At 44.2% G+C, this 23714-nt stretch overlaps 1 protein-coding gene across 16 annotated transcripts in view; it reads right to left on the reverse strand.

Annotated features, from left to right (window-relative positions):
* The window catches only part of PITPNM2 (phosphatidylinositol transfer protein membrane associated 2), a 141411-nt gene that overhangs the window by 55793 nt on the left and 61904 nt on the right, over window positions 1-23714 (reverse strand). For 14 of the 16 annotated variants that reach the window (XR_008732261.1, XR_008732262.1, XM_055710282.1 and 11 more), the window contains one exon: window positions 15819-15992. The exons of 1 other annotated variant lie outside the window; for it this stretch is intronic. Coding sequence is in view for 13 of the 15 variants with exons in the window: in XM_055710282.1 (XP_055566257.1) it covers window positions 15819-15896 (78 nt within the window). In the remaining 2 variants the exon portion in view is untranslated. Of the gene's footprint in view, window positions 1-15818; window positions 15993-21235; window positions 21258-23714 lie in introns of those variants that run through there. One more of the 16 variants, XM_055710268.1, reaches the window with a different exon arrangement.

Consider the following 23714-nt stretch of genomic DNA (forward strand, 5'->3'; position numbering starts at 1 on the left):
TAATTAAGATATTTAGAAGAAACAACTCAAGTTTGCCAGAATGCACGCAGCACCCCCTGGCAGCCTCCGTATTTTGGCTTATTTGTAGTATTGTCCCTCATCGAGAAACCTGGCAAAAATTCCTTCAATAAAAAAAAATAAAAATACTAAATTCAGTGCTTCTAAGAAGAGCTAGAGGCAAACCAAATATTTATTCATTTCTAACACATTTCAGCAGATTGGATGATGTATAACCTTCATCATTCCCAAACAACAGATTCATATTGTTAGTATTTTGAGATTATTGTTTGTATTTGAGAGCACAGTACTTTGGAAATTAAGAAAAAAATATGGAATTTTAGACAAGAATCAACTGTGAAATAGAACACAATAACAACTTCTCATTTTCGGCATACAAACAATTCAAAGGATAACATGGTTTAACAGAGAGTGATTAATAAGATGCAAGAGATCAGCTTCTCATCTTTTGAGGACAGAACGATAAGCCAACACAGCTATTTAGAAGTAAACAGCCATCTTTTTAAAGAGCTCTCAAGTGAATTTAAATAGCTGTAACCAACAAATCTAAATAACTGACAATCTAAAAAGTCATTTTTTCCCCAACCCACAAACTGCAACAGCCCTGCAAAAGAAAAGCACTTTTTTACAGTTTATTTCTATCGTTCAGCTGGCGCTTCATTAAAACACACATCCTCTTAAAACAAATTACTGTCTTTCAGCTCTTATATAAGCACTGATCAAGTCTTGTACAAATATTTATGACAATAACATTAAATAATCTTGATGACCCAAAAATCTGGTTAATTCAAAGGTCTTGGAAAAGGCAGTAATCCAGCAGGCACAGCGGATGTGTCAGACAGAATAACTGCACAGCATCTGGTCTGAGCGTTCGGTACAAATGACAGAGATCTAGTGTTTTATGTTATGGCACAGGCACGTGGGGATTATAAGCAGAGGAAAGACAGGTTCTCTTCATGCCAAGTTATCAGATGTAGCATCGTACATCAGTGGGATTTAAAACTCCGTTCTAGACTGCACAGTCACCGGCAATGCCAGTCAAATCTGCAAGTCTTCAATTATGTTTTGGTCCCAGATGAGAAGTTTTTCAATTTCTAAAGAAATCCACAGCACTGAGTGGACTCAGCACCTCCTAGGACTGCACCAAGCCGGACCTACACAGAATGAGGTCCCCAGATTTACAAACACCTGAAGTAGAAAACCAAACCACTGAATATTTATTTTGTTTTAATAGCCATGGTTGATATGAAAACGGATAAACACAGCCTCTAGGCTTTCTTTCTCAGAATGCCATTTCATACTCTTCCTTTCAGAGCTACACCCGAGATACACCTTACGCCTTGCCTTCCTCCTATAGCTCTCCACCTCTTGGAGCTCTGCAGGGAACCATGCAAAGGGCCAGCAGCTTCCACGACCAGAAGTTTGAAGTTTCAGCATCCTGTGATGCCGATTCTGACCTCACCTCCCATCAAACAGCTCCGCAGCAGCCAGGGAGCTCTCCTGCAACAGGTGTTTCCCTTCATCGAAGCCCGTGGCACCCCCGCCCTGCAATGCCATGTCACCCTTGCTTAATACAGTTCCCCGAAGAACTCTGTTTTCTTCTGTTCCATTCCCTGATGGACGGAAGCTGGACCAAAGCAGGATGTTTCTCCCCAGTTTGATCCATTTGAGAAGACTAAAGACAAGCACCGAAAGCAAAGCCAGGCTCTGATGGTCTCCTGAACTGTGGCCTAATCCATGAGAGGAAGATTCAGGCTGGGGCAAAGGACACAAGACACTTGCCGATGCCCTCAGCCCCCAAACAGAACTGTTACCACCCATGTCCTCATCAGCATTACCCATCTGGGGGGATGAAACACCTTTCAGCTCTGCACAGGCTTCACTTGAGGGATCTAGGTTTTTTTATTTCACCACAAGAAGAAATGGGTTAACATCCAAAGCAATCCAGAAGAACAAACACCAATTCATTCATAACCATGGGACTGGAGGAGGACCTCTGCTCAAACCACCCTGATCTGAAGGCAGCGGCTGTGACAGCCCAGACACACAGAGCTGGCACCGACATTCTCCACTTTTCTTTCCCCATTTAGCCAGTTTTGACAAAAAACCTCTCCACATGAAGAAGAGCTGCCTGGTTCTCATTCTATAGCTAGAATCCTGGTGAACCTGCAATATCAGCCAGTTTTTTCTTTACACAGATACTTCCATAAGCAGCTTTCCCCACAGCCTGGGACCGCTAACACTCAGTTCTCAGACACAGCCGTCCGCTCGGGGGACGCGTGGTGGGTAGCATAGCGCTATGGTCCCACCACTTGAAGGAAGAAGGGAAAAACCCAAATTAACTGAGACTCTTCGTGGAAGTCAGTGGTTTAACAGACTGGTTTCTGGTTATTTTATTCACTTCTGTGCTCCTGCAGAGACCGCGAACCCTGTTCTGAGAGCAAGACATGCTTCCTCCTTCAGCCTTTCTAGATGACCACCTCCAGCCCACAGCCTTTTTCACCCCTTTGCAAGCCTTACACCAATTTTGGCCCAATACATTCCTCCTGCTTGTCACTTACCTACATAAGGTATGACAAGGGAAAGCAAGAACATTTTCTTAGATGAATGTAACACAAGAGCTGCATCTCTGCATGACAAAGAAGCCAACAAAAAAATCACAGCTGAGCAGTTTATACCCCAAACTATCTTTTGAGTTCAGCCAATTTGTACTCAGAACACAACGTAACTTATTACTGGGAAGGACAGTTTGATCAAAGAAAAACTCCACGTGATAAAGCCACGGAAAGCTGCTTCCCAGCCCTGCATGCTCTCATCCTTACCAATTCCCTTGCTGAGAAGGCAACAAGCCGCAGCGAGGTCAGGAAGGACTGAAAAACGCAGGTTAGACAGCGAACAGTACAATTCTTGACTAGTCACAAAGACAAAAAGAAGATAGGGTTGGCAGACATTAAAAATAAAGACATCAGGCACATGCACTTGAGAGACCAGGATGACACTCCGTGCCTAAGTGGTCCTGTGAAGGCACACCACTTCTGGACGTGAAAAGCAAATTGCTCTTCAACCATATAGCCTCTTCATGTCTACTGTGACTCAGCTACAGCGTGGAGAGGACTTGTTACGAGGAAGTGGTCTACAAACAATAATTAAAAAATACCCATCAATGAGGAAAGCATTTAGCTTGAAACGTGTCTGCCAAGCCCTCTCCAAAGAGTGTCTGTCTGACAGGAGTAGCAGCTGTGCCAGCATTTTAGGGTCAGTCTTGAAGGTTTCAGCCTCATAGACCCGTGCCTGTATGAGAATTAAGATACTTTATTTAGCACATTACCTTTGTTATTACTACTCGCTACTAATTGACAGCAGTATCTTTGCTTTATATAAATATGAGGAGCGGTCCCCAACAAAATTAAAGAGTAGCTAACAGCCTTGATATGCAACTTATCTAAGCTGTAATCACAGTAAACCATCTTACATTGTATTACAACAGGAAATCCAGTCATCCCTTTAGAAGCCCCTCTCTTCTGCTGATGACACTCCATGTTCTGCACAGCCCCATCAATAGCTTCCCAGGACAGATGGTGACACAGATCCCTTCTAGCTAAAGTAATAGCATTAAATTACTCATAACAGGGAACCCAGAGAAGCAGATGCAGCATGATTAGCAAGAATGCCAGTTACTTAAAGGCTCCTATTAAAATAAATCTCTTGGCACAGCAGCATAGCATGGGACACAGCACATGACCTCACCATAACAATCATAGATGAATAATTCCCATGAATGTCATCTAAACACTGGGCTAGCCTAACCCCATTTATCATCTGCCCTTCGCAACAGGAGACAAACGGCTGTAAACAAAGTCTTCCACTAGCAAAGGCAGGCTGATCACTTCTGAGAGCTTCCATCCCCGTCCCCAGCCAGCCGTGCGCCTCGCTACCCCCATGGAACACATCTCCCAACCCTGACCTGGCACAGCTGCGCTGGACCGGGTGACTGAACGCAATGTGTCCATTTTTCTAACAGGGTACAGCTCAGTAAGGGAATACTGGCTGACGGCAGCAGAAACCCCCCCAACTTTAAGAGTCTCACCACTGCTGGAGGAACAGAAGTCACAGAACAAGAATGCACGATGAAACAGTTAAGATACGCCTTATTGCATCAGCTGGAGAAAAACCCAAGTCAGGCTGTAGAAATTAAACTAGTCGTCTTCTGCTTTTGGTGAATTAGAAGAAAAACCAACCCCACCAACGAACAGAGTGTTGCTCAGAAGAACATTGAGAAGAATATTATCCTCAACCAACAGAGCCCTTCTCCTCGTGTTTTAGCCCCAGGGTAAAGCGCAGGCTGCACGCGGGCTCAGGTGCATACACGGAGAATCTCTGCAAAGCCCACAGCAGCAAACAGCTCAGTCATTTAGTTTCTTCTAAAGGTTTGGGTTTTTTTTTAAATTGTAATTGACTACTTTCAGCACTGCAATGGTACCGCAGAGAACAGTAAAGCCAGGGTAGGTTGCATGGTGATAATAGCAATCCAGACATTGTTCTAGCTTTTGAAAAATAAGATTATAGCCATAATCTTACCTTGTTTACCACTGATTATTGTCTGCAGTACAACCCCTCAATCTAAGTAAGTTAGATAACGATGACAAAAGGTTGACATGTTCTACCTTCACGATGAAGTTTCTTGGTGCATCACAGCAATGTATTTACACAGTACCGGTGGCCTACTTTGATGACCTGTGACAGTTTCGAGATTATTCGAATTATGAAGACTGACAGCGCTATGCTTGGTAGACCTATTGTCCATGAATAATGAAGACACAAATAATTGTCTGGAAACAATAACCAGAAGGGGTTGGGTTTTTTTCTTTTTTTTCCTCCAGCTCCCATTTGGCAACAGAGTATTTTGATAGTCCAGACAAATCCTTCTGGGAGAATCCATTAAAATAACACTGAAGTCTTGGGATTATTTTTACCCCATTTAAACACAGATATGGATACAAGAAGTTTACAGCTGGTTGATGGTTTCAATTAACAATGACAGCAAACAAAGGCATCTATGTACCCACTGAACAAGAACACGACAGCAAATATTCCCAGAGGATCTGGCTAACATACTTGCTCGTACTGTTGTGGCAAGGGAGGCTAAGAAAACATCCTCTATGGCCAACTAGTATTTTTTTTATTGGTTTGGATGCTAAGGCTACCACAAATGCCAATTAAGTCCCCAGAAACAGACCCGTCCTTTGGGAAGCAGAGACAGCCTAAATTGCCTCATGCAATCCACCAGACAACAAAAAAGCCTGAAGCTAGTCAGGATGGATGACTCCTGCCATCACTGAATAGCTTTTAAGACCTGGTTTCACTAATCAGGTGTATTTTTTTTTCCTGTTCATTTTTAGAAAGGAAGTACAAAGGCACCTAAGATCTAAAGGGTTGAGTTAAGCTGGGAGTGGAATATACTACTCGTTTTCAAACTCTTCCACACATTAAGGGAAAAATACTCCCAACTATCCCCAGTTGGACATTTTTTAGGCTGATGGAGATTTCACTCTGCTAATTGATTTTCCAAAGCATTGACTTCTTCCCCTCGCCAACTGCCTTCTCAGTGTGCTCCAGGCAGCTGCCTACCAGCCACCACCATCTCCTTACCCACAGGCACTGTGCAAGAGCAGAAGCCACATGTACTGAGAAGGTAGCAGTTAAACTATGACTGGTGCTGCGCACATGATGGCTTTCTACAGAAGTGCTGGGAGAGGTTATAAGCAAAGCAGCCTCTTAGCCCCAGCCATGTATCTGGGCTTATTGTGGTGCTACTAGCATTCAAACACCACAAATAAAACAGCACGACAACAGATGCACAGTTTTAGCCAGAGCTGCTGCAAGCCAGAATTAAACAGCACCTACAACCTGAAAGCAAATGATAGATACACTGGAAAATACCAGAAAGGTCCTGAAACTAATGCATGGTTTATTCTTCAAACATTGTCCCAGCACAGGATTTTTGCATGTGGATAACGTGTACAGTGACAACGTGTGTGCACATGGGTATATTCACTCTGTCTTCAGCTGTCTCCTGCTGCGGTATGACTCAGCCCTGTGCTCTGTTAACCACTCCTTTCTGAGCATTTGAACTGACATCTAATTCATTACAAGCAATCTGTTTTCACCACCGGCAACCTCCTGCCCACTGATACAGACATCCGATAGACCAGGCACCATTCACGGTCAGCATTTACTGCAGGTAATCAAAAATCAGGTCTTTGACTATGAAAACAAAATGTTGGTTTAGCCTAAAAGTACAATAGAGTCATACTTCCCAAGCTGGTTTTTGTTGTTTGTTTTTTTTTTCCTTTCCAAAACGTGTGTGTCAAAGACCTGAAATACTCAATTAAAATCATGTCACCATAATCAGGGAGCTTTTTTTAGTGAAAGAAGGGAGCAGAGGCAATGGTACTATACCACTTTTATGGAAGCCAAGAAGGAGAACTTCTGATCAGATCAAACCCAGCATAATTTTATCGGCGCATAACATGTTCTAAGAGCAAACAGGAAGCTACGTGAATGAAATTAAAAATAAAAATCACCTTTACTGTTATTAATGTAGTAGAGTGCTGAAGTAGAACAGCACACACAACTTCTGGCTGTCAAAGGCTTTTGTGCCACAGCCAGAACAGCCGCATCCTCTATCATTAGAGATGACGGAATCAACAAGAGAGCACCACTTTAAAGAGGGAGAAAGTAACCTGAAGGCACAGAGCTGCCAGCAGGGCTACGTTTAGTACCCAGATCCTTCAAGCCCCATTTCAGCACGCTAACCACCATGCAGCAGTCTTCTTCATTGGGCTTGAGTAGGGACCTTGAACAAAATACAGCAAAACAGTCCTCAGAGGGAAGACAGGGAAGCTTCTCTACTCCTGTTTTGTAGGAGCTGAGCATAGTCTTAACGGTTGTAACGAAAAGACAAGATTAAAGGTAGGCAGAAGCTGGGAACCCTGTTACCCCAAGGATGGGTTTCAACAGCACTTTTGTGCCTGCACTTTGCAAGGTACAAATCAGAAACGATCCACATCACGTCAGACTGAGCGTCCCTCAATGACGAAACTGCTGGAGGACCATAAGGGACTTGTGAGTTTCGTTCTTGTTTCTCAACGGCAAGGCTTACTGTATCTCATCCCGCACAGGTAAGTCGGCACTACCTGAATGGGAAACCAAGCCCAACGGCAATGGGATCTCCCACTCCCTCCAGCAGCACTATTCCTACCCTTTTCCAAGCGGTTGACACCACAGGACCATGTTTTTGTTTACACCATGTGCACCACATTATGAATGCAGGCAACTTTCAACTGCAACATCTGTTTCCATGGCAATGGGAGACTGCATCAGCAATCCACTGGGTTTAGTTTAGGCCACCTCCACTCAGGCTTCAGCGCTGCAACACAAATCATTGCTGTTAACAGCAAATGAAGTGATGTCACCAGTAACCATGGTGCCCACCGCTGAGGTTTCCGCGTGCCCTTTGCGCTCCAACATGCATCCTTCACGCATGACAATTATTTTAATCCAATTAGTGCTGTTAAAAAAAAAGTATAATACATGAAGGGCCAGTGTCAATACTTATTTAGCAAAGGAAGGTTAGTATGAGTCAACAAGATAATGATCAGAATATGAGGCTTTACCATAGCCCTTTGACTCTAAGCAAGCCTCGTTGCACTGTGCACATAGGAATGACCTGAAAGCCTGGGGAGAGGGGGAAGAAATCTGTTCCTCATCAATGGCTTTATTAATAAAGGCAAAAGAGCAGCTGTTTTAAACATCCTCCTCCTGGGCTGATCAATGGCTGGGCAACGTGCAGTGCTTCATTCTGTCGAGGCAATACCCCTTCCCCCCCACAACGTGCTTTGCCAGCTGAACATAAAACCTGCTCTTCAGTGATCCCACCACCCAGCTGAAAACAAGGGTCCTAAAACAAGAGTTGTGAAGTGTGTGTGGGGAGGGAAATCAGAAGACTCCCCATCCTGGAGGAAACAGCCATAATGCCATGGAAAGACTGCCACCGTCCAGGCTGTTGCATCAGGTGGCCAAAGAGGAGACCTCTGTCAGCACAGAGACATCTCACAGAGACCTAACACTTTGCTGACCGTGAGCACAGTCCCCTCCAGATCCACTCACTTTACAGGTCAATGAAGCACCTCCACATCCCTGTCCAACACTGGGTTTGCATGTGATGCATCCTCCTGGCAGATCAGAAGTCCCAGCAACTCAGTCTCAGCAGGAGTGGGACTGTCCCACACACTCTGTGGCTCCAGGATTACGCTCAGAGCCATCAGGACAGCCAGGTACCTTTTGCCCTTCCCCATCACGACAGTCTGGTTTCACTGGGGATATCCAACTACATTAGCTGATTAGGCAGAAGATTTTTATAGCAACCATGTAGTAGTCAGCACCTATCTTCCCAACCCAGCGCTGATTAGCTGCAATTTCCAGGAGGGTTCCCCTCTGGGTCCTTCCCAGCTCTGCAGGGAGCTGCCATCTGATCACCCCGCTGCCTGCAGCAGGGATATTGCAGGGCTCTTCCCTGAAGTTCATCAAGCAAGAACTGGGACTATCCCACAGGAATTGCTGGCCTTTTGCCCTGTGCCTCAATCCTGTGTAATGCTGCCTTCAAGCACACAAGGAGAAAGAAGAGGATGTCACCCATGAAGGGTCATCTTGTCAGAGAGAAGCACATGCAGAGCTGCTTTCTGATGGAGCTACATTAGTGTCCAGGAGGTCCTGGCTCTGCTCGTGCCACCCCTTCGCTCTACCAAGAGCTGTTTGAGGTGGGGATCACAGCCCTTTGCAGCTGCAAGAACGTCCTCCCTCTGGGCTTCCAGCCCCAAATCCTGCAAGACTCCCAGCCAGGAGAAGCAGAGCAAAGCTGAGCGTGCTGAAAGCCCTGAAGAAGGGACCATTCTCACCTGAGCGAGCGCACGTTACCTGCGCCGCAACTGCGGCACCATCAGTCTGGGATGTTCTTCTTGTAATGTAAAACACATTCCTAAAAAAAAGCTGTAAAAGTTAAAGGCAGGACAGGTTGTCAGCAGCTCTCTCACAAGAGAGAGCAGAAATATGCACAGCATCGATTTGTAGAAATGTTGTATGCACTGCATTATTTAGATTCAGGTCTAGATATTAATGAAGCTGTTTGTAGGAAACTAGGATATTTTGGGGGGCAATCAACTGTGCAGGACTCTAAATAATTTACAGCATTAAGAGAACCATTCTCATGACCACTCATTAATCACTTAGCCTTACAGACGCCAAGTCACACTCCTATGGAGGAGGGCTAGATGTGCCAGAGGCACATGAATTAGGAATCACTTTATTACGGAGATACCTCAAGCTTGTTTACCCCACATACTCCATCTTTCAAAATGTCTACTACACTTCCAGCTCAGTATTTCATCCTACCTTAGGTATTTCCTTCCCTGTCATTAAATGGATTTTTCACTGTATTAACTATTCCGCAAACGCTATCTGTGAGAATTGCTGTCCCTAGTTTAAAGGGAGGTAAAATCAAGTCACCCATTATTTTAATGTAAGTCAGAGATGAAATTTCGGCTCAGGGTGATTTTGGATCAATTCTTATCCTCTGATTACATCTCTTAGATTTAGGAAGCCAGTGCAATTATTCACTAACAACAGGCTGTATGCTACAATACTGGAGGACTGGCTTAAAGAAATCCCCACTGTTTTCCTAATCTTAATTCATTACTTGCTTTCAGGTATTTGAAAGAGTGAGAACCTAATCTGGCTCTACAGTCGAGATTTTGTCTACATGTTAGAAATCTTTTATAAGAATAAAAAAATAAAGCCACAAGCTCAGCAGGATTATCAGTGCTGTATCCTGTATTAAAACCAGTACAAATCTGAAGTTTAAAATATTTTTTGTGTTACAACCTTATCTCAGCTTCACTCAGTTGTGGTGAAGAAAGCAAGCACGTGTGAACTGCCAAGGAAACGTAGTTCACTACTCTAAAAATCAATCTTCTTTTCACCAGGTATGGAATAACAGCCAGTTTAAGAACTGTTCCAGGATAATGACTACAAAACAAAAAAAAAAGTAAACGTAGAAAAGATGTTTGTTATTTCTGTACATTTTCCCAAAACAGTAACCTGTACAGGTGCCACTGTCACCTGTGCAAATTAGACTGTAAGTCTGACAGCACCGCACGTACCTGTACCGCCCTTGTTCACCCAGCTAAGCAATTACAAGCGTCTTACTCTCCCCCTTCAGAGGGATGCAAGTCCTCACGACCACAAAGAAAAGGTTATGAAAACCAGAGGGAGAGAACATAGAAGTCACAGGTTTTAATGCCACAGCATAAAAATTGGAGGAAAAGCTTCAAACCAGGCTTTTGCTTTCAGTCTTGTGAATCTTCCAGGGCCTCTAGAGCTGTCAGCAGTGTCATCTGCTTTTAAAATTAAAGCATATATATGTCTGTCTGTCCAGATGGCCAAGGCATCTGCAAACGCAAGAAAAATAATCAGCCATCCACTTCTTCAGTGTCCAGAGATGAAGGGTTAGTTTGTTTTCCCCCACTCAATCAATCTTTCACCATCTGCTGAGCCTGCTGGCAACTGCCAAGTGTAGCTCACAGCCTGAGGGACACAACTTTTTCACTGAGGTATCAGGACATGGCCTCAAGAATTACTGCCACCAAGCAAGTTTTTGAAGTCTGTCCTCAAAGGTGCTACCCGAGAGGTGCACGCAAATGAAGAAGAAAACAGGACAGGACAGTTACAGGGGTCTGGACACTGAGATGATGGAGAAACCATGATCCTTTGGAGGAGGAAAGCAATTTAGGGTACCCCAGCAGCAGCCACAACAGGTAGCTACAGCACACTGCAGATACTTGGAAATACACTCTGATTTCTCAGGGAAGGCAATAAATGCGAAGCCCTGAGGGACTAACATGAGAAGAGAGGCTCATGTTAGAAGATAAGAAGAGCCTCGATTCCCAGGATCCCAAGTTCAGCAGACAGTGCTGAGCAGATGGATTATCTTTACCAGATTGCCTCAAACACGGGCCAGAGTCTCTGCTCAGCTGTGGACCCTCAAAATGCTGAATAATGAAGTAATAATGTTATTAGCTTACAAGGATGCCACAGCATCTTAAAGTAAGTCTCATCCTCAAAAGGCAATCACTAGGTCCAGAAGAATAGTTCTGAAGTATACTGCTATCCTTGGAGGAAGGTCACAAGTACTCAGAGAAAACTGCACAGAGAAAATGAGGGCTGCAGTTATTTACAGCAGAGAAAGTAAGCTATGCACACCGATATAAAAATAAGATTTAATAACAAGAGGAATTCTCTCATCTCATGTAAGGGTCAGAAGGGCAACGGTCTCTCGGAATCTCATGGCATATGGAATGACAGTAATGAAAGTTATTAAGAAGATAAATGGACTGACCTTTGGCTAATAACATACTGATCTTTCTGACAAACACATTCAGGTCTTGAAGCACAAGTTTTTATGAGATAGAGACTTAACGTTAAAGCGTGCGTTGTTTCCGGGGTGAGAGGGATGTGTACAGAAAGGCAGGTTCCCTAAACACGCAAGAAAAGGAAGCGAGCGCTGCAGGAAAGAACAGCTGTTGAGACACAAATATGCAGAGCCCTCAATAAGATCTATCTAATGTGTAACACAGTATAACCCCATCCTTTGCGCCAAACAGGGACCAAAGTCCTCGCAGAGACAGAAATACCGCACTGTCTTTAATACGATGCGTAGAGTCAGAGAAGGCATCCAGGACAGAGTCCTCAGTTCAGCATTTCCACAGGGAGAAAGAAATCCCGACAGAAGGTTACAGTTGTCCCCTCCCCAAGTGGTTTGTGCATCGTGACACCCACCTCAGCACTCACCTCCAGTTGCTTTCTGCTTACAGTCAGGCAGAAGCCTGCAGTTTCCCCAGACCAAACTGCAGCTCTCCCAGTCTATGGGCAACTCTTGAAGTTGAGTTTATCTAGAGACCTCTCAACTTTGGAAGTAGGACAGGCTTTTAAATGTGTGTACAGATCTTAGGAAAATGGTACACTACAAAGCTATTGTCTAGGAAAGAGGTACAAAGAATGGCTTCACCGTTTTGAAGTATTCTGCCCATTTTATGCACCAAAATAAAACCAGGTCACAGAGGGAAGAAAGATCACTGGTTCTGAGCTCAGATATAAAAATCACTGGTTTAATTTGCATGGAAAAAGAGACAAAACCTCAGCAACGATGCAAAAAAACCCTTGTGTGTGTGGAAAAGCTAAGACCTAACTGCTCTGGCAGCTAACGCTGCAAGGGCTCCCAACCTGAAGACACTGACAACACTGCGTGAGAGGTTTCCCATGAAAATACGGATATTGATAGTCTAAAATTTAATAGAGAAAACCAACTCGGTTCAGATCTGCTAAGCTTCAAGCAAGTCAAGGATACATTAAGCCCTTCACTGTAATGTAAATTAACTTGTTTATCAAAGAATTTAAGTGCTGCTTAAAGTACTGAAACCACTGTCTGTAGATAACATTTCAGATGCTAACAGAAAGCAACACTTAAGAGACTTGTTGTTCCCTCGCCTCACCCTCAGATTTTAAAAAAAATTAAGAAGAAAACCAGCAGGCCACTCACCTCTGTTTTCACAGCTTTATACACCAGCCTGGAGAACTTTAAGAGGAACTAGAGTAACAGGGGCATGTACACAAAGATTTATTGCATGTCTTGCCTGCCTAGTGGCGCAGAGAACCAACAGAGATGCTGGATTATATACTGCACAGTTTTAATTCTCCCATCCAGCAAACATAGGAAACACGAGTACAGCCTGCCCCAGTTTAAGGGAAGGATCCTTTGCTACTTGGGTGTGATGCTGCTTACATAAAACCCGGTGGAAATTTTTGTTAAGACTTCTAAGGAGACAGTGTTCTCTCATGAAGGGAGACTGGAGGTCTTTCTGGTGCAAAGCAGAAAGGTCCATGAGAACACCTTTGAAAATGGACTGCAGGGCTACAACCCGAGTCTGACTGTCCCTACCCATGTGGTTCTGAGGCACTGCTTCCACAGAAAGGGTCTCCAGAGCAACTGCGTGGGCCAGTTGTGTCATCCTTCAGGTCAGAGGATCCTTTTGGAAAACTTTCCTTTGGAGGATGCTGAAATCTAGGAAAATTATTTTATTACTCTTAAAAGAGCAACTTTATACCAACTGGTTTGGCATTTAATGGGAATCTGCACTCATGAACTTGAAGTTAAATGAATGATTAACTTCAGGTACATGCTTAAGGCTCTCTAAAACCCTTGAGAAACAATTGTGACATCTCCTTTTTATACTGTTGGAAAACTGCTTCTTAGAAGACCAGGCTGACTAGTGTTTCCAGCAATAATGACACCATACTGTACAGAACAAACGTCTTTGAAATGAACCTTCTACTTTTAAGAATTGCTTCTCTCCCCAGAAACTACTTCAAATCATGCTGTTCTATGTTTCAGCCAAAGGTTTCTAAGAAATACCTCTACAGCGCTGTTTTATACAGATATCTCAGCTTGTTCCCCTAAGGGACTTCAACATACGGAACTTACTTCTCCTGTGGCCTCCTTACGCATTTCAGAGGCAAAATAAAAAGACAGACACGAAGCACTTTCTCATTCTCTGAAAAGAATGGAAGTCATGCTCCCCACTGCTCTCTTCCCAGTGCCTGCCTCAAAGACAAAACCTCCACTTTCAAATCAAACTGGGAAAAAAAAAAAAGGACATTTAATATCATGGTCTAGGAAAAGCTCCCATTGAAGTCGGCAGGAATCTTCCCACTAATTTCAGGAAGAGTTGAAGCAGATTGCTACCAAACACTAAGAAACAGAATATAAACTCTACGTTCTACCTTAAATGGGTTTTCTGGTTGTTTTTTTTTATTATTATTTTTCAAATTCGAGCTGAGACTAGTATTTTCAACAAAAAACACAGCTAATTTTTTCTCTTGTACTACTTGTACACATAAAGCAGTAGAGTCACTTGCTCATCGTGCATTTCTCTAGCTCACCTGGATCTTGGGCTACATCTTACATCTTTTACAGCAGCATTTACATCTTACCCCCCTGCTCCGGGGGAGTGGAGGGAGATCAGCGGTCAGACTCCACCCCAGCTATCGCACCTGACTGAAGGGGAAGCCTTATTTTGCTGCCTAGCAATGCCCTAGAAAATCAGAGCAGGGCTGAAGCAGGGCTGGATAGCAATTCGGAGGTGTCGTTTCTTCAGTTGTTCCCTTGGCCAGTGAACTTCCCCTTGCATGGAACCTTAACGGCTTATCACGTCCTTTGACATTAAGCTGTGGCCAAAATCACTGTCAAATGAACAAAGTGGAACCCAGTGTTCTGCATTAATAAAATAACAGTAAGTATTTTAACTTCTGAAAGTGAACAAACCCAAGCCCCTGACCAAGTCCTCCACAACCCACAGGAAGCCCCCCCAGAAGCTCCCCAGTTAAGAATTCATCCTGTTAAATCAGGTGGGCTCCTCCTTCTTAATCAGATCATTCTCCTGTATGCTCTGCTGCTCGCTGACAAGTTCTGCATAGTTGATACACCGCTTCCATGAACCAGCTCTTCACTCAAAAAGCTGAGCCAAATTTGGAAAAAAAACTTGTCACAAAATAATTACAATGATATTCAAAGCAGCTAGAGCAGCAGGAAAAGACACTGAAAAATGAAGTCACCTAAGCAAAACGTTTACTCATTTATGCTAACATTTAGGTTTAACACACAAAGATGATACATTTGTGTCAGAAAAAGGAATTTGACTGTTATTACTGGAGAACACACACCGCACACTGTTTGCGTACACTTGACTGTACTTGGACTGTACAACAGTCAAGTCCAAGTGCATGGCTCCTTGAAGGAATCCAGTTAGATGGTCAGGTGAGAAACAGGGGAGTTGTGCTTTCTCTTTGGTTATGGAGGTTGGTTGGTTTGAGTTTTTTTCCCCTTAACTCATTTTAGGTTTTAAGCCAAAGCAGATTTTTCTAGCATCACTTCAACCTGCCGCAGAAAGCAGGGTTCTGCTGCAAACTCAGTATTAGATATGCATTTTGCTGCAGGAGCAAAATTAAATTTTATTTAAAGCGTGGGACAATGAAATAATAGTTCAGATTCATTTCCTTTTAAAAATGCTCCTGGATGGATTTCAAACTCTGGGAGAACATGGGCACAGAGGATCTGAGTTGCAAAAAACTCCAACATTTTAATTAACTGCTTTATTGAAGACAGGGAATTCAACAAAAATTCTCATCAGTATTCAGAAACCTATTAAAAATAATCGAAGTTTCACGGTGATTTGTAACTGTTCCATGGTGGTACAGAAGGAAATAAGTATTACATCTAGATTCCCTATCCCCCCCAGTTTCAAGGTTATACCTTAATTTTACCCTCTCAAATTTATACTAACGCTGTTATTTTCCCAACAAAAGCGCACAAGCCCTTGGTTTGCAGCTGGAACTGGCATGATCAGCAACCGCAGCGCAACCGAGCAGCAACAGCTGCTTAAGCCCTACACGTTGATCACCCCCAGGTAGGTACCCAAGCACTTAGGCTCAGTGCTCCTTCCCACAGGAATAGCCTATCCACGAGCCTTTGTTTCCCCAGGTAGGTCACCCAGACTATTGCATTACTTCCCCCCCATCAGCACACACAAACCTCACATTTAAAGCATCTAGTTCTGCAGCGATACTCCACTCTTCCACACGAAGCCCTGCGTTAGCCTGCATTCATCCGCACGGGCCAGAACGTTACTGACCTGTATCATGTACAGCTGCGCAATTCGGTACTCTTCCACGCTCATCGGAAGAGGAATACGATATTCCTTTATGAGCATTTTGAATACAAAAATCTTTTGTCCGCTCAGAAACACAATCCAGAAGCTTTTAGTAAAGGCTCCTTAAATAATGGCAGGCAAATGCATTGAGGAACCCTGAAACAGAGTGAGAGAGAGAAAGGAGAAGGGAGAGAAAAAAAAAAAGAAAAAGAAAAAAAAAGAGAAGCAGTTATTTTCCATTCTTATTGCAGAACAACCTATTAGAAAAAAACAAAAACAAACAACAGGCAAACATTAATTTTTGTAATAGCTATATGCTTAATAGTGGAGAGAAGAATCCCTGGAATGCTACCAGATCCTTGGTATCAAATTCAACAGAATCTTTTAGAAGAATTTTGATTTGATTCAGGGGATACCATCAAAGCTATTACCCTCCTGACCTCTGCCATCGTATCAATCAGACTTTCATATGCAACAGCATCTCCATGGAAGAGATGTGACAAAAGCTCAAAATGAATAGGCAGACCTTCTGCTGCCAGACAATAAAGCATCTCTCCAATGTCAGCAACACACCAGAGATGCATCCACTCAAAGGCATCAGGTTTTATCCTCCCACATTCATTTAGCAGCAAGAAAAAGCTTAAATTAAGATTTCCTCAGCCTTTTAGTAGCGCCATGATGAAGAAAGTAATTTGGATTCTAACAATAAAGACAGCAAAAATGTACTTTTCCTCCCTGCTTTATTCTGAATTACTGACTTGGTAGGATCCCTTCTCTTTCACCTCCAAAGTAGTCTACAGGCAAAATCCTCCTGCCACTGATGTCGATGCCAGACTCACGTTTACACTCCTGCTGCATAAGAATACAGCAAGATCAAACTGCAACACCAAAAAAAAAATAATCCCATCATACCCCACCTGGACGCAATCTAATTGAATTATTGCTTAATACAGGGAATACAGCATTTACTACACCAAAGGTTAAAGCAGTAACTTTTCAAATATTCTGAAGACTCCCTATGGACTGTGAATAAAGACAATAAAATCACGTAAGGAAGAGGGGAGAGGAGGGGAAGATGACTGATGAGGAAGAGAGGACACAAGAAGTGAAGCCGTCTGCTATCAGGCCAAGTGACGACCACTCTCCCAGCACAAAAAGCACGTGCCTGGTTCCTCCTCATCACCAAAATCCACTCTTTTGCCGTGTCCTGCTTATTGAAAGTCTTCAGATAAGCTGCTGGAGCAAAACCAGCCCCAAATCCTATGCCTGGGGGAGAAAACCCAGAATAAAAACAACCAACCTATCTAGTAGATTAAACCGTGGTCTGGGAACCAGGAAACCACACTGCTATCAACAGGTCTCAGCGCTACCCAATGTTTGCACAGCACTTCGCCAACCTTTTACAAGGTTTAGAGAGGTTAAAACATGCCCATGGTCACAAAGCAACCTGGGCTGTATAAATGTGTATATATAAAAACTGAATTAAATTTAGTATTTATAACCCAAGGTCTACAGATCTCTAATCTGTGTAGCACTCCAAGGGCACTGCTCACCACATCCCAGCCGAAGGGTTTGCCTGACCCAGGCATGCGGAAAGCAAATCCATCCCCGACCGAGTCTTCTGGAATAGTTCTGTCTGGTGCTGCATCATCTAAACAATTTATTCTCAAATTCAGTTCTCTGTTTCATTTTATTGCTATCAGCAATCTGCGTGTGTGGAGCGGGGGGTGTATAAAAAAAATAATCTTTGCCACAGCAAACCTTGGAGAGAATAATTCTGGGAAGTCTGCACTTCCCAACAGTGCTGTGCCTATGAGGAGAAGTGTGTGCATCCACATACACGTGCAGGATTTCCTCCATCAAACTACTTCTCCATAACAGGTGGAGGTAATCTCATTAGGTGGTTTTTAATTAGCGTCATGGCAAAGAACAACAGTAACCACCAGAGGATGGATCTCAAGCACTGGCCCCAGATCCGCATTGGTACAATCCCAACTCCTGGAGTAACGGCAGCGGGGGATTCAGCTGCCTGTCCTGAGCAATTTGTTATGCTTTATAGAGATCTTCAAAAATTAGATTTAAAAGCTCCCCCTGCCCCCCATTCCTCTTCCCCAAATGCTCTGAAAGCAAGCAGAAAGTGATTCTGCTTTCACCATAAGGACATCAGTCACATCCACCTTTGCTGCTTGCTAACAACAGGGTATTTCTATCGATTGGAAGAGATGAATAAAACAAAAAATAGAACCTTAAAAGCAATAAAATGGCAGGAAACCAGTATCAAGATGGAAAAAATGTGTTTATAATGAAGTGCTAGGCAGGTAATAATTCAGGCAGCCACGACACAAGAGGGCTTATTTTATTACAGCCTAAAAACCCCAACCATTTCAGCCTCGAGCAGGCACAGCAGCGGCCTCGAAGCACACGGCATGCGGAGCGTGTCCAGCCAGGGCAGCGGCTCCTGGCCCCGCTTCCAGCTTCACTTTTACCAAAGCTGAGGTTTCCCAGTACAGTTCCCCCTTCAGGTTTATACTTCCCTGTGGTCAGTGTTTAAAAGCTGCATTTTGGCTGAGCCCACAGCTTTCCAGGCAGCAGCAGGTCCTGATGATGTGCCTGTTGGAAAGGCAATTTTCCCGAAAACTCCTCTGGCAGCTGCCCACTCCAGCTACTGCAACCAGTTCCCAGAAGCTGGGGAGAAAATAACCCTGGAAACATACTGGGCAACAGCAAGAACCAAATTGCAACCTCAAACAGAGGGGGCCAGAAGAAAAGGCACCCAGGACCAGTAGCCTGACCTTGAAGGAGGCACAGAGAGAACAAACCTGACTTGCCTTTTTTTTTTTTTTTTTTTTTTTTTTTTAAAGCTAGACTGGTTTAAAAGAAACAATACTATGTTCGGTTCGCAGCTTAGGCTGCCTTTGAGCTGAAAATAACCTGCCCTAACACGTCTAAGAGCAGCGGAGCCCAGGTGGCAAACAGTGAAAGATAAACACGGGGTTTCACCAGATTCAGATCTTGGGGAAATCTGCAGCAGATGGGACAGAGGTGACAAAATTGTGCTTTCGGACAACTCACTGAGGACAGCAGCCTCCTGCCAAAGTCTGGGAACTTCCCAGAGTATCAAAGCTCACCAAGGCTGCTTACCGTATTGTTGGAACAAACCACAGAAGTTTGTCTGCAGACACAATGGCTGCTATGCAGAGAAGAGAAAGCCCTTCTGGAAGCACGGGAGCGACAACACAGCTTTGGAAAACAGATGTCTAAACACCAGCTGTGTCCCTGGCACCCACCCACACCCAGCCCACTGCCACCAGCAGCCAGGGGTGTTTGAACAGAGATGCTCAGCATCCCGGGATTAGCAAGAAGCCAGCATTTTGACGGCAGGCTAGATTTCAGCTGTCCAGCCGCCCAGCACCAAGCTGGACTTTCTACGGTTTGCCAAACCTCTGCGGCTGCACAACCGCGACCAGCAGCAGCCCAAGGCTGTTTGCAAAACTCAGCTTGCAGCCAGCTTCTCTCAGCAAAAGGTAAATAATGGTGACGCAGGACATTTCCAGACTCGCTGCTATTTCTGCTATAGCCAAGTGGCACATTTGTACAGGCCGTTATTCAATTTATACACAGAGCTGTAGTAACTGTGAAAGCCAGGCGCATAATTTTATACCTCAATTATTTTAAAATCAGGTTCTCAAAGCATCATAATTACGCTCCAGAGTCAATATCCTGCTGCGATGAGTCAGGTCCACCTCTGAGCTATTGCTTCAGGCTGTCTGAAAGCTAAGGCACAGCGTGCTGCCTTTACTTCTGATTTAAATGGTTTCCCTTGCAACAAATTCTTTAAGAAAGTGTGATTTCTTTGAAGGGGGGGGGGGGGGGGGGGGGGGAGGGGAGATAGGGAGACTATCAGGATCTGCAGGAGCTGAACAAATCAAGAGACCCAGCAAAAGCTCTCCATTTAGCCCATGAACTTGATGTCTGGGGTCGTCACTTGGGGAGCATCAGGGCCAGCCTCCCTGTTACTAAAGAAGGTAGCAGAGGACTGATGACAACTGACAGCTTGTAATTAAGGAATAAGAGTTAATGCATGAAGGGCGTTAAAACTGCTGCCAGAGTCCTGGAGGTCAAACCCCAGCCAGGCTTCACCAGCTGGCCCTGAAGGGTACAGACATGCAGTATGACAGCGAAAACCCTGGCTCCACGACACATCATCTGAGTCTGGCACAGGAGACCACTCATGCCAGGGGGGTCAGGCTACAAAAGGGCTGCCACCCGCCCTGTTCCCAGCCGTGCTGTTACAGCTCTCCTACCTGTCACCTCAACAACTAATTTTTGATCAGCTCACATTTTCCATGCCCAGGCTGCCGAGCACAGGCTTTTTAGGGCTGGAACGAACTATGGCACAGCAGCGACAACCCACCCCACGCCACAGCTGCTACTTCCCATTTTCAAAGGGGAAGAAAAATCCCCAGATGCACAGAGCAACTACAATGAGCTTTTTCTAGCCTCACGCAGGAGGTTCATTTCACACTATTATAAAGTTAAAAGACTCACCCTATGAAGGAAAAACCCATCATGGAGGGTTGCACAGGAGCCAGCAGCAGAGGCAGGCACCAGCCCTGGTCTCAGGTTTTTAATCAACTACTGCCTGTTTAGGGCTGTGCTGACTTTTAAAGTTGAGAAAAATCTCCCTTATGAAAGATGACACTCGCAGCTGAAGATCAATACCCTTGACTCGGCTATCAAACAATTTTCTTTGCAATATTTTCATGTAACTAAGGAACAAAAGATAATTAACAGAAACAACTGTAAGAAAACCAAACCAAGCACCTAAAAGGATGAGCAAAGGCATTACCTGGAGACCTCACCCACCTCCCTAAAGACTTTCTTTAGGTTCTCTACATCTCCTTCATTCCCATGAGATGCCTCCTTGAAGAAAGCGGTATCAAAGACATGTGAGCATTGGTATCAAGTGTATCAACAGTCGGACCTTGGGAAGCAATATCAGGCTTAGCAGCCTGGCCACCTTCCCTCCTCTGCAGTGTTCCCTGAAGGAGTATATGGTGCCCTCCCGCAGCTGGAAGCACCGCATACATACTGCGCTTGGATTTATTTATGCCGTTAGAAGCAGCAGCATAAACATGAAACATATTCCTAGGACCTAAGTCAGCATTTTTTAAATGCAGCCTCAACACTTACACCTTGATTAATGCAGCACTCTCCCTCCTGGCCCAAAAGCAATCTTGCTCAGTTTTATCTATCCAGAATACCACTGCTGTAAGGACCATTCCCTTTATCCATCACTCTGATCCTGTTTGTCCACGGTGTCCCTGCCTTTCAGGAGCAGCTTTCCATCAGCATCTGCAAAACATCCTCCTCAGCCCCTGCTCGCCAGCCTTGCCTACCTGACCCCTGGCAAAGGCTGCAGCACACGCAGCCTGCAATCCATCGTGTGGACCGGCATGGCCTCATCATTGTCCTGCCCACATCCCGCTGCTGTGGGACAGAGAGGAACGTCCCGTTTTGTGAATGCATGATGCTTAGCATGATACCAGCCGGAACACAACTGCTTCCTCCAGTCACATGAATAACTATGGCTATGCAAAAGGGTCAAGGGGAAAATTCAATTTATGAGGGTTTTGTAAGCAGATGAATATTGAGTGCTTGTATTTTAACATTCCCTTCTCTCCTCTCTTCTCCCCACCTCACCAAAGTGATCTGTCCAGTGGGACTGTTTCAAGCCATGTTCACACTGAAAGGTTAAAAAAACCCCAAGATTTCTATTTAGTAACTTTGTGGCTACTGTTACTTGCCATAACACTCAAACACTACACACAAAACAGTCTCTCAGACACATGCACATGTGCAATAAACTGAAGAGACAGAACGAGCTTTTTAAAATCAGCAGTTTTCAGTTTTCGTAGTGTGGGCTGTACCTTCTGACTGACAGCTAAGCAGATTTAACAATCTGCTCGAAAAAAAAATAAATCAAAACTTAAAGCTCCTTAAAAAGTGCACAGTTCACACGCTCACTGCTTAAAGGCTACGGTGTCAGTAATGTTCTTTGTACTTGTACATCTTAATCATGCATCTAATCTGTCACAACTTTTTGAAATAGAAGTTTTTACGCAGATGTTTACACGCCCGAGTTTCACAACTGAGCTTATATCACACCTGACAGTGAATCAGCAGCTAATGAATATTTGCTCACGTTGCAAAACCATGACACAGTCCTCCCCGCACTGGAGTAGGTGCAGCGTAGCCGAGGCTGGCAGCTGAGCCGGGGGTGCTCCCTGTGCCTGACTCCTCCAGGTCTGGCCACAGCCTACAATACAGCCAGGGAAAAAGGCAGGGGGAGGAGAGGAAGAGGAAAATGCAAGCATGCATGGAAATCAATTTTCCTCAGGTGTAAACCTCAGGGTAAACTCAAAAGATACCACAAACGCAGAGAGCGCTGCACCGGGCTGAGGATAAACCACTGCTTGATAAGACACACAGAGCAAACAAGTCGCATTTACAGCACTTGATCTTTTTTCCATTATTAGATACAATTTGACGTCACTTGTAGAATTTAAGAGCTCATTGTAAAGAAGACATTTATTACAACAGAAGGATGGAATCAGTCCAAATACAATATAGCTACACTAGAGCTATTAAATCCTGTTATAGTTCACTGGGCAGCCAAATACTAGCTTGAAGCAATGACAGGGAAAAGGGTGGAGAAAAAAAATAGGGGCGGGGGGGGGAAGCAACACCACACCAAAGTGTGCGCACACACACCCACATCCCACCTTTTCTCCTTAAATATTCCAGGATATTGTACTGTTTCTTCATACTTTCCATTCAGAGCACTCCTTTAACATCTGGGGAGAGGAAAACTTTACTCCTTTCCTTCTGCTTTGCAAGCGATGCTGTGGTGCAAAGCGAGCCAGCCCTCTCTATTCACATGCTGACTTCAAGGGGACCAGATGAAGTCCGTCAGCTGAACTTCAGTTGGAAAATTACCATTTCAAGTCCTGCCATGCCTGGAGGTTATGCAATAATGAACTAATAAAGAAGCCATTAAAAGAACTAATATGCACACTGAAGTCACAGATGAGTTCAGAGGGAAAGACAAACCAGCCTCTAATCCTTTTGCTGATGCTGGGGATAAAGTTGAATATTAAAAAGAACGCGTCTGAAATTAAAGGTTAAATGTTTCCAAGTAGTCAGACGAACAAAACCCAGCATCCTGTGGCCTCTGCATAGCTAGATGTCTCCATTCAGCTGAGCTAAAGGGGACAGACCCTGCTTTTAATGGCTTGCACTTAGCCCAAGTCCCTCAGCACTACATGCTCAAAGCAGGCAGACATTACAAAAGGCATATGAATACATATATAGATGTGTAATATGTATTTTATATATATATATTCATAGAGAGACACAAATACATATACACACACAGGGAAACAAAACTAAAAGCAGCATTGACAACGTGGTAAGTGCAGCGTGTTGGCTGAGAACAAGACTGAAAATTGCTGGTGGCTGAGTAAACTCCTGTGAAGAAAAATCTATGCAATGCTACAGGCACACAGCAACGGACAGCACCTTCCCTTCATTTGTGGCACATCCATTAGCTGAAGGCCACTGCCACTCAGAAGCCTGCACACTCCACGAGCAGCAGTGACAGGGAAATGGGATGCTGGCCAGATTTAAAAAACCAAACCAAACATATCTAATTTCCAAGGTAGCCCCCCCAAGGAGGCTATCGCATTTATACTTCACACCTCTGGGTGCTATGATCTCTCTTCCTGATGGAATTCAAGAGGAGAATGAGCAGAAGTGCACTTGGTGCAGTCCCCACCACTTGGTCAAGGCTTCGCTTGTAAAAAAGCCAACAACAAA

This window comes from Falco cherrug, chromosome 1 (assembly GCF_023634085.1).
Source record: "Falco cherrug isolate bFalChe1 chromosome 1, bFalChe1.pri, whole genome shotgun sequence".
Lineage (NCBI taxonomy): Eukaryota > Metazoa > Chordata > Aves > Falconiformes > Falconidae > Falco > Falco cherrug.